The 12,374-nt window shown below is 40.5% G+C and overlaps 1 protein-coding gene across 8 annotated transcripts in view; it reads right to left on the minus strand.

Moving 5' to 3' along the window:
- Positions 1-12,374, minus strand: part of KALRN (kalirin RhoGEF kinase) — a 525,469-nt gene that overhangs the window by 212,100 nt on the left and 300,995 nt on the right. For all 8 annotated transcript variants that reach the window (XM_064451199.1, XM_064451195.1, XM_064451194.1 and 5 more), the window contains exon 11: positions 9,445-9,636. In XM_064451199.1, coding sequence (XP_064307269.1) covers positions 9,445-9,636 — 192 coding nt within the window. The remainder of the gene's footprint in view (positions 1-9,444; positions 9,637-12,374) is intronic.

Here is a 12,374-nt window from a genome sequence, read left to right on the forward strand (position 1 = left end):
ACCACCAAACTGGTTGGGAAGAAACGACGAGTGGAAAGAGAGGGAACATTCTGTGAAAAAACCCAGCTGATCTCTTCCTAACCTCTTTCTTGCTTTTTCCCTTTTCCTTGCCAATTTCTTGACATTCATCTTCGGTTGGGCTGCATCTGGTGCTTCTGTATGCTGACGCTTTTTAATTAGTAACCTTGCCTATGGCAAAAGGATTTGCAATGCCTAAACATGTGATGCTTTTTCCAAGTCCTGCATGGACCAGATTGATATAGCACAAAATAATCTTCTCCCAAGGGAAACACGATTTGGGTAGCTACACTTACATCAGGGAGTGTGTTGATCCCCAGCCCAAGGTCATGTAAATGTAATTCAGGGACTACTCACTTTAGGAGACAAAGTTGGCTTATAACTGACGATTCAGATGTACGTGTCCTGTGCTACTGCTACCATCATGAATTGCAAAAGCATGTTCCTCTTCTAGTATAATTTTAATGTAAGTTATTTGTAATTATGAATTTGGGTGTAATTAACTGCAGTAATTGTACTAAGTAAATCAAATTCTGCACTTGATCATACTGATAGTAGGCTTGGATAAGTTCTTCCTACATCAAGAGAGTCACTCAGATTTACACCAGTGTAATACAGTACAATTTGGTGCAGGAGGAGCTTTCTATAGCTGTAAAATATACACTACAAATTCAGCAATTTACTTAAATAAATGCAGGTACCATTACATTTTCCCCTAAATTGATTGCTGGTTCTGAATGTTTCATTACTTCTCAAATAGGAGTTTCACTGCACTACCTCTTCCCTCTGTGTTTTTTCCAGTGATGGGCCATATAACTTGCAGTCTTACCCTGATCTGCTTCTCTGAGCCTTTTGTGCAACTTTGTGCACTACGCCCCAGGAATCTCAGAAATAAATTACCTGTGACAATTCTGAATCATTCTGAAGTTTGCTAAGGATTAAATAAACTGTGGGACCTTCCTCTAACCAGTCTTCTTGGATCCATCAACTTGAACCACTACACTGACACCAACCATTTTAAACTAGCTGTGTAGGCTCCATTGCATATGTGTCTTTTGAGAGACGAGTGAATTACAGGAGTGTCCCTCTATGGCTTTGATGAAGATTTACTCAATATGCAAATTATCACAGGCACTAGCTGCTGTAGCTGTACGCTTCTACGGGAGAACTTATCTTGGGCCGCATATCTCCGGGACACAGGGCTCTACCCACCCTGGGGACAGTGATGCACAGACATCAATATGATGGATACAAAATGTCTGTTTATTTAGCTGCGTCACACGCTTATATAGCTCTTGCGCTTCCTGTTCCTGCCACTCCTATGGGGAGGAGTCTATCTTTCCGTCACATCCCGTGATCTTCCGGTTGCCGATCCCTGTCTATTCCCCTACAAGCTGCCCACTCTGTTGCTTTCGTACACAACAGTAAAAAGCTGCAAGCCCACACACTGGAACTGGGAGAAGCTCATCTTCCTCAGCTTCAGGAAATTGGGAAAATGGGCTATAATATAACAAATAACTTTATGAGACTTGGCACATCCTAGTTAAAGGTGCTTATAAAACACCCTTCTAGCTGCAGCATGAACCACTGTGGAGTGCAAGGCACACAGGCTGGCGATCCATCTCCGTAACACACAAAACACATGTAAGGGCCCTCAAAAGCCAAAGATATTTGAGTGAACCCAAGCAGTCAGTCAAAATGCTGGTGAATGGCCTGAAGAATGCGGATAGCAAAGTGTGAACTTAAATCCAATCCATAGGAATAAGGATTCCTATGCTATGCTATTCCTATGGCTAGCTCATGGCAGAATGATGGAAAGTACTTCTTTTCCATGCACCTGCCCTTGCTCTGCTGCATGTTCAACTTCCTGAGATTTGGTCTATATGGCTGCATTTGCAAATATTTTCTTCTTATTACCTTGATTCTGTCTCATATTTTTTTTTGACATCACAGATGGCAGCATTTTATTCACTAGTGGTCTGGCTGTGCTTCAAACTCCCCTGCTCAAGAGCGCGATGTGCTGCCAGGATACCACAGCTCTCTCCATTCCCAGCTTCTTAATCCTTCATGAAAAAAAACTTGCTTCTAGACAAAAAATGGACGGGAAAGAGGGGCACCCTGCACCACCCCAGCTGTCCTGGTTCCTCAGTCCCAGATCTTTGGTAGCTTTACAGACAAGATTTAACTCTGCAAAGAAACCACCAACATGAATGACTGGTGAATGCTTGCATTTTGGTCAGAGCCACAGTGTATGCTCTGGAGTTGGAAAGGGATTTGTTCTTATTTTGCTGCTTCATGGTAGTAAATTGCTGATAACCCAGAGTGAACTTTTAACATAGGTCACACAAAAATAACACTTGGTAGACCAGCAGAGCCCTCTCTACAGCCCCAGTTATCAGAACAATAACAGTAAGCTGGCAACGTATCTGTCTTCTCCAAGGAATCTGCCATCCCAGGCAAAGGACTGCACGTTACCTGTATCTGCAGCTCTTGCAGTTCACTTCTCCCACATCCTCTCTCTGCTCTCTGCCTGCAAATCCACCTCTGATGGGAATATCAGAATGTTTACGAACTGAACACTTACTTTTTTTAAAAAAATCAGCATTTACTTAATCCCTTATAAAAAGCATTTGCTTTTTTCACCCCCTTGTCTTGTGATTTCTCTGCTTATAACACTCCCCCCATAAGACTACACTGATTCAGCTCCCAGCAAAAACGACATTCATACTTGTGAGAGGCATAAATTTAAGGTTTGATGTTTCACAGCCCTGCAGTCAGAGGAGGGGGAGATATTTTCAAAGTCTGATTTTGTATGCTGCTTTGCATATATTTCAGCTGTTCGTCTTATCCCATTGAAGGAACAAAATTTCTAGCTTTTGAGCAAAGCACGTGGTGTTTTGTTCTAACCCTGAAAAGTGCTAGGATGTGAAATGGACAGTCAGTGAATATTTTATGTGGAGAAGCTGGGTTGGTCATTTTAGTGTTTTATGCTTTCATTTTTTTTAGATCTGGCTGTAATATGAGAAAAGGAAATAAAACACTGTCCAGGACAGGAGTATTGTACAAGTGTTTAAGACAAATATTTTGTGGTAGACATCTTCAGAGATCAAGACCTTTTCAGGACTTTTAGAAGCTGCCAGCGAGTGGAACTGCTAAACTGATTATCCCCTCCATCGCAAGTCTCTATTATCTATGGGTGATTACTCTGAAATGTCAATATTAACAGTTAAAGTCAAACAACAAAATTATTAAGTTCAGTAACATTAACTTTGAATCCTGGGTCAATTTACAATGAATGACAAGATTATACAATATATCCCAGAACCACTGTCATGTTTGCTCCATGATTAACTTCGATTAATTTCTCAACTCTTCTGATGAGAGTCAACCGCAGCAGACCTTAGCCCCATGAGCTTTCTGCTCCCTGCTTCCCAGAAACTCTGCCACAACGTGGGGGCTAAGCCCTGTCAAAATTAGTGGCCTACACTGAAATAGTCTCTTAATCATGATATTCAACCAAAGCAGAGAGAATTTAATTTCACAGGCCTTGGTTATCAAGTAAAATTAAGTTAGCAGTGCCTGCAATAAAATGCTGTAACTGTTCCTAACTGACAGGGTAAACCCAGCCCCATTACTCACTTGAGTAACCCCACTGATATCTGTGGGGTGACCACGGTGACCTGCTGAACACACATAATTTAGGTCTATATAGGAAGCTGCCTGACACTTAATGGTCCAGGACTTTGCCCTCAGTTTCTCATGGCCTTATCAGACAAGCTGTTCAGAGTGAAACTTTCCATACCAGGTATCTGCCTAAGGCTGAACTTGATGAATTTTGAAGTAAAAGGTCCAGAATGAAAGGAAGGGGAAAAAGGACTTACTTTGCCTGTGTTAGAAAAGGAGTCTTATTTCTGCTCACATGAGATGCTCCAGACCCTCCACACTTTTAAGCAAGGGTTTGAAATTTTCCAGGGTTTAGCCTTGATGTCAAGAATATATATTATGTCATCCCTGTGAAAATTTGCCCAAATTCGGTCACTCAGAAGACCTCTGCCAAGTTCCAGTTTGCACATGTTCAGTAAGAACCTGTTAAGAGTTTGGCAGTTCATTTTTCTTAACATTAAGTATTTCCTGAGCATACTCCTCCCCCCATTCTGTGGGCCAGGTAGACCTGGCAGGCTCCACATGGAACTGCAAGCACTGAGCACCTCTTCCTACTGCAGTTCTGACCTATGAAGGGCCAACAAATCACAGGGCACACACAGTCTGAAACCAGACTACTGCCTCTCCTGCTTTTTGCTGCTGTCTTGCAAGACTCAAGGCAACACAAAGGTGGTAATCTGAAACTCACTGAGGTATGAGAAACGTAGAGGTGGTAAAACATGCTTTCATGCCCCAAAGAGCTATGAAGCAATTGCAGAACTGCTTTGTAGTTCAGGTAAGACCCATATACTGTAAATGGATCTAAATTCAGTTAAGTTCCTTCCTAAATTAGCAACTTCATTATCAGCCAATACAAGTAACACAACAAACCTTTACTTTATTATATAGAGAAAACACTGAAGTACATATACTTGCTATTAAACACTTACATTAATCCTAAAAGCTTAAAATCCCACTGATGAAGCCAAGAATTTATTTGCAAGTAGATATCACACACAGCCATCTACATGTAGCCTCATCTCAACACTTACTCAACAAACGTAATTCCCAGGCTTTTCTATATTGTTGTTTAAAGCCCCAGCACTGAAGCTGTACCAGAAACGGCTGGTAGCAGTATTTCCTGCTGCTTTAAGCCAGGCAAAACAAAACTATGATTACTAAACAGAGAGGAAAATTTTTACGGAAAGTAAAGACATTTACAAAATGTTAAGTCATCATTTAATTATGCACGAGGATTTTAAAAGTTTTTTATGGTACAGAAATGGTGACAGTGCTCTTCTGTGTCTACATTTTTACACTTGGAATTGTAAAGTACACTGCAGAACTGTAAGTATAAAACTTACCCAATGTAAAATATTAAGATTCAGACAATGAATTAAAGGATGTTTCTATTATTTGCCTTTTTGAGTCTCCAGGGTGTGATTTTATCACATCTGCAACCTCTTCTGCAGGAGGCTCAAAAACTATTCACTTTTAAACAAAATTAAATGATAGGCACGAATCCTGTATCATCATTTGATCCCAGCAGCTGAGAGCTCACAGAAAAACATCAACTATCATGAGATTTGTGCTAAAACTGCAAGATCTGACAATCCTGCCAATAATTGATTCCAACCTGAATTCAATCACACTTAATCCTGAGAGAAATGATTTGGGTACAAGTCTGTTGAATGCATTTATCCCACTAATAATAATTAATCCTGCCATACAGATAATTGGATTTGATTCCCAAGGTACCAGGTTTCTGCTCACACCATCAGAAACGCCTTGGCCTAAAGGGTATGAAAATATTGACTATAAACTAAGAGAGCATAATGAATACCATAGGACAGTGGGACACACAACATGTCTGTTATAGACATGGCAATAGGACAACTACATTACTTATGAGGTATGACACTAACAATCACTTAGAGGACTGCTCTAAATTTATGCCTCTAAAATGTTTTTACCATACCAGAAAGTCATCATTTCACCCTATTGCATGTATTCTTAAGTGAGGCCACTTAAAAAAAAAAACCAGAATTGTTGTTATGTTTAATTGACAGTCTTTTCCATATTCCTTCAACAGTATAAGTCAGTGTTTAGCAGAAGGAATACTCTTATAATGCTTTCACATGAAATGAGCAGTGATTCAAGACTACTGTAGTAATAAAAAGCCACTCTTAACTTTCATTACTTATGGGATAACTGGATTTAAATGACTCCCTGATTCAACATTATATATTGTCCTGAAGAAATTCTAGCAAGGCAGATTACAAAAGGAAACATTTCTTTGACAAGATCACTTTGTTAAAATGGGAGCTCTTAAAAGTTTCTCAGGTGCTGAGAATCTGGAGATGGAGATGTGGAGATGATGATGTGGGCAGAGTACAGGTGAAGCAGTGAGAAGTTCACAGTCAATGCGTCCATCCACGCCTGGGAATTACTGGATCAGAAATGCAATTCATCTGCGCTAGGAAGACTGTCAGAATCGACATGTTCATTGCAGGAAGATATTTAGAATATTTCTAGAAAAACCATGTCAGTAAGACCGATTCTTTCTACTTAATTCTCCCTTTCACCAGTTCTGTCTCAGTAGATTAATATATCAAGAAATAATAAGAATTTGGGAAACTTCAATGAAAAATACATCTAGGCCATAGTTTCCTGCATTATTGCCAAGAAAACATGAAGGGAACTGTTTGTTCATTTCCAAGGACATAAGAGAAACAGTTGTTAATAGTTTAAGAAATGGTTTCAAGGACTACAAAGGATTAATGAATGATGATGGTTATTATTAAGTAACTAATGATGCCTTCTAGAATAATGCAAAATATGTCAGGTGTTAAACTCATTACCACGCCAGCCAAACTACCGTCTCCCCACCCTAAGGCTCTCCCAGGTGATAGTTTTGGATGCGCATAGTACAGTCCAGCATCAGGGGCAGCATGGCAGGTAGGAGGGGCAAGTTAATCAGGGAGGCATGTATCAGCACTGTAACTGGAATGCCTCCTGGTAAAACAGCAGTAAATGGATCTCAAATCTCCATGTACTTTGCTGTGCAGCAAAAGGATTTTTTGCCTTGACATCTGCTAGAATTTAAATGTGACTCCAAACTCTTTAAGTCAACTGAAACTGCTACTGACTAAAAGCAAATTTTGCTTGACAAAACCTTACTTTAAAATTGGAATCTAAAGTTATCTTTGTTGTTTGAGACTGAAATCCCAGCAAATGCAGTGAACTTATTTCTAAGCAGTTTCATAAAATGAGCATGGATGTTGCAGTTCTGACCTGGACAAGTGGGCGAGTAGCTAGAGCAAAAACCTGCACTTTGTCCAGCCCAGCTCTGTAGGCTGGGAGGTCTCACCAGCACATTGCCTCGTCAGAGCCCAGGGAGGAACCACACCTGAGATCAGTTCATATGAAACAGAGAAAGGACACAATACTAGCATAGGTACGGTGGCAAAGGAAGGACCTGTGTATTCATTTTTGAGGAAGCCAGCTATCTGGTTTATATTAATATTGAAGAATGACAATTACATTGGTTAACTCGCCATTTTACAATATACATGATGGGCCAAGCAAGGCCAACCAATGAATTATTTCTACTCGAGCCAATATATCTACAGCATAAAAAGGCAGATGCAGATCCAAAAGTGTGCTAAGGCTCTCTTGTTGTAATGCTTTTCCCTTTGCACCAGGTCCCCTCCAGCACTCTTTAGTTACTTCACTGTGTCTGTGGGTATCCCCACAGCTGGCAGACAAATAGTAAAAGCACAGCAATTTCCTCACTTATTATTTTTGGCAGAAAAACAAGGTATTGGGCTGTGTGACTACCACCAGTGCAGAAGGAGGCAGGTAGTGACACAAAATTAAATTCAATGAACCTGCAGAAAATCAGAGTGTTTGGCCCCCACAGGAGCGAATTAACACAGGGGGGTAAGGAAGTGAAAACTTCCTTTCTCTTGCAGAGCTACTGTGCATCCTCCCATGTTGGGGCGCTGCTGGAGACTGCAATAACTTTAGCAGCCTCTTTGCACCCAATCCAACAGCTGTCAGTCATTCTGATGAATGTGGATTCCTGGATCCACCCTGATTTGCTGATGTCCCAGTTTTATGCTACATGTCCCTCGACTGTCTCTCTGGAGAAAGAGAGGTACCTGGAATCTGTCCACTCTGGACATCCCTAAAGCTGACAGCAAGTACTTGCTGAGCTTTCCAGAAAGGCATCACAGCACCAACCTGTCCCATGGGCAAACATCAACAAGGCAGAGATCTAGGGTTTACTCTCAGTATCTAGTAAACAGCATTGATGATGTTGGAAAAGACTGGTTTTTAAAAAAAGTTTCCAAAAAATGCACATTTTTACACATCTGTATTTCTATACACCAAAACAAGGCTCATTAAGACTAGGAGAGTGGAGCAGGCAAATTGCCTTCTTGTTGAAGAAGGGTAGAAGTGAGTATTTTGCACTGCAATCCAGAACCCTTCATACAGTGAAGCTCTAGTTCCCAAACCCAAATTAGGCTACACAGTACCAGTAATCATCAGAAGAAATTTAGATGATGGAAAACATATTATACTGCTAACTTCCTGGAATCATGCCTATCTTTGTGTTACTAGTCACCACCTGCATAGGTGAAGGGAGGTTAATCACAGTAGGAAACTGTTATGAAATAATTTTGACTGAGGAAATAACCAATTAAGTTTCCCCTGCAGCAAACAAGCATAGCTGTAAGCATTTGAGCTACTCTGGAAACAATAGTACTATTCACAAGCTTAAAGTAACTAGTATATTAGTATATTGCAGATGGAGGATGTAAAAGGAAAACCTTCATGTATCAACAGCTATAATGGACACACTGTTACACCAACTATCTTCCATATATATATAGAGATATATATATGTATGAATGTGTGCATACACCTCCTATTCAAGGGGGCTCCCCAAGATGCTGAAGCCTGCTATACACATCTTGTTTGAAACATGGAAATCAACAAACACAAGCAAAGCTTTCAGCTTCTAAGATCATCTTTCTGATCAAGTGTGCTTTTGCAAACATGCTGCAGAGCATGAAAACAACCATTCTGACTAATTCCATCTCTCTCAGCAGAAATCCTATCTTTAAAAGTCACTCATCACTGAATGGCCTTTGGTCTGCAGAAAAATGTGAAGTATGCTTTAATTACATCCCCAGTGGCCTCCCGTTTGACGTCCTGCCCACTGTATCTCTGGCGAGACAGCCTTATCTCTGGATATTTTCAATTACACTAAACAGCATTTACTCAGGTCCTCATTGATTCACTGTATCAGTAGGTGGCTATTTGCTCTTTAACCATAATTTTGAAAAGTGCGGTCTGCCTCATTAAACAATGTAAGGTTTCCAGTAACACTTAATAATAATGGCTACATTAATTAACATTACATCCAAACGGAGTCCCTCTGAGGATACATATCACACTGCATGTTTATACCTAATGTGTTAATATCAACTCATGTTCTTACAAGACAATTCTTGCTTTATAACAATACATTCTATTTATGAATTAAGCACTGCTTGATATGTTAGATATGATGTCCTTATATTTTAGTGTAATATATCATTCATGTGTTTCATTCAGATTTTATTTCCTCTTTACAACAGTTAGTCATATGCATCAAATGAACTGGGTATCAGCCCTGCGCGGTGAAGATGCCTTTTCTATGTCATCTGAGTTTCCAGAGTCAGCCTCGTGCAGCACTCTGCAATACACAGAAAAATTCCCTCATGCGTGTCTTACCTCTTTGGTGTGGGTATGGAAGGAGACTGACATGTCCAGGAGAAGTTTCCTCTGTTCCACCCTCCGGACAAAGTCCTGAATCCGTACTTCCAGATGTCGGGCTGCTTTATAGATCTCTTCAGGGTCACATTCCCCAGTCTGAGCCAACTGCTCTGCAGCCTCCAAAAGCTTGTCTGCATTGGTGTACGTATTCTACCAGCAAACAAAGCAAGAAATGGAGTATGAGCAATACAACTGTGGCAAGTAAACCCCTGAAACAGGCTGTTTATACTTTCAAAGGCATGAAAGCAAGTGATTGCCAGACTTTTAAAACAATAGTAGTAATTCCTGCTGGCACTACCATCTGTGAAAGGAGAATATATAAAACCACATAGACTAACCCCTGAGTACACATGAATTAATTTCTTATTTGAAACACACCACCCCAACCCAATCCTGCCAGGCACAACAACAGGACTGTGCACTTATTTATTTCCAAGTCCCCTGGAATTTCTCAAAGATAATGGAATGAAGCAAGTGGGACTCACCACCTCAGGAGTCTATGGCACCTCACGTGACACTCAGCTACAAGCTCGTTGCAAAGGCCTCCCAAAGGCTATCACATTACAGCATGCAATCCTGTTAGCCAGAGATGTCTCAGCCCCAAGAAACATTTGCCTTTCACTGGCTTTTGTGAGATAACTTGAGAAGACTGTATCTTCAAGTTCCTTCTACATTTTTTTCCTCTCATCTACTGTTCTGCATCATATTTTTAAACCAAGAAAGTCTAGTTGATTAGCTTGCAGCTGCCAATATGTAATGCTCATATTGCTTTGGAGGGGTATCATTTCCAGTCTGTCCGAGATATTACATAAGAATTCCAGTCTGCCCTCCATTACATAAGAATTTGAACACTTCACTATCCTGAACAGATTTACCCCATAGCTATGGCCTTTGTGACATGAGATGTATTACTCCTATTTTACAGAGAGTGAACTGAAGGATGCAGAAGCTAAGCGATGTACCCAAGACATGCCAAACCATGGAGGAACAGAGGTGAATTCCATCAAACTTAGCTTCCAAACTCCCTCCCCATCTTCTCTCTCCCTCTTTCATGTTTCTGGAAAACACCACTGAACTAATACCCAGAAAGTCTCATAAATAACAGCAGAAATGGAAAGGGAGTGCAGTCATCTCCATGGCCACGGAGCCAGCCCTTGCTGCAATAGAAAAGTTTTCTTCACTCAAGTTGAGGGCAATAGGTCTATGGTGTTTAACACTTAAGAAAAATAAGGAGAGACAAAGATATCAGCTTAAGGGTGTTTCCAGTACAGGGTGAGATCTTCAGAAATGCTTGGCATTGGCCCTAAGACTGCTCCCATTGGGAATTTTAACCTCCGCATCAACAGAAGCAGAAATGTAGTACTTTCCTTTTCAAAATCCTACAGAGAATCCTCCTCAGTTTAAAAATGCATTAACTTTATACATACACACAAAATACCTTTGAACACTGTGGACAAACATGCACTTCCAAGCATTAAAGGAACACTGTCAAACATGAAAGCCATGAATCAAGTAATGTTGTTCTTAGATAATATCCTGCTGCAATCAACAGCTGTTGCTGGAAAAGAGTCATTACAAAGATGGAATACTGGCCTCTAAGTGTTTAATGGGGGAAAATATTTCTAGGTATAAAAAGCAGAAAGAAAACAGCTCATCCACTGTTCATTTTCCCAGTTTCTGAGGGCTGGCTATAAATATACTGTATTTGCATTTCTCCTTTTGGACTGTGAAGAACATATTTTAGACAGTTTTGTTACTGATAGTAAATTTTTATTCCCTCACTTCCAGGCCACTTCTATAACGGTTAGGTTGTTAACAGTGGCAAACTTTAATGTTATAATAATAATTTTTTGGAAACTCTTCAGCTGAGAATTTGTAAAAAATGTTCCATTTAATAAGATCTGAATTAGGGTCCAGTTTCACTTAATGGCATCCTTTCTGAATGATCCTCTTCCAACAGTATTTGGATCAAATGCCAAAGCTAGCACTATTTTTCAAAGTCTACTCCACTCTAGGGTTTTTCACACATTACCACTACAACAGCTCAAACACCAGACCAGCTAGCTGGGGAAACTGCTGTCCCCTGCTTTTATTTGTCATATTTAGTATACTTCTAAAGGCATTCAGTCTCTGCTTATGGCACAAATTAGAGGCACACACACCTTTGCTGAAATACAATATGAATACCGTCTTGCTGCATTTGTCCCTAAGACACTTATGGTCATCTGTCCTGAAAACCCTTATAAGTTTACTGACTCCAACATGTGCTGTACCTAATTACATCTATATGAAGTGAGTTCACCAGCATGATGATCAGATACAAATACACTGCATAATGGAAAGGGTGTAGGCTGAGTCCTAGACATCGGGGAAAAAGTGTGCAGACACCTCAACAGAGGCTCTGACCACACAGACAGTAAAGGATGCAGTGATCCTGCAGCAGTCTCTGCATTGCACAAGGTTCTCCAAAGGCAAAGGGATTTTTCTGCAAGGAAGCTGGCTTGATGTGGAGGGAGGCACACACAGTGTTTCCCCTGGGCTGTGCCAGACACTGTCAGCATACAGTGATGCTTCCCTAAAGCATTCATACCTAATTTTGGACACGTTTACTTAAATGTGCCGTGCACAAGAAGACTGAACACAGCACATTTTAAATATGGTGAAATCTTTGTTCACTTCTTTTACTTTGTCCACTGAGTTTCCCAGCTAAGTCTCTGGGTTTTAAAAACAGGTGCAGTTTACGATAGGAAGAACACTAATGGCTTTATCCCTGTCATTCTAGAAGGAGGGCCTGATGCTGAGAGATTTCCAGCTCACCGTTGCAGATTTAAGAGGTTTAGATACATTTCAGATAAGCAACAATGTCCAGGAGTTAACCACACTCGCCT

The sequence above is a fragment of the Phalacrocorax carbo genome, chromosome 5 (assembly GCF_963921805.1).
Source record: "Phalacrocorax carbo chromosome 5, bPhaCar2.1, whole genome shotgun sequence".
NCBI classification, from domain to species: Eukaryota; Metazoa; Chordata; class Aves; order Suliformes; family Phalacrocoracidae; genus Phalacrocorax; species Phalacrocorax carbo.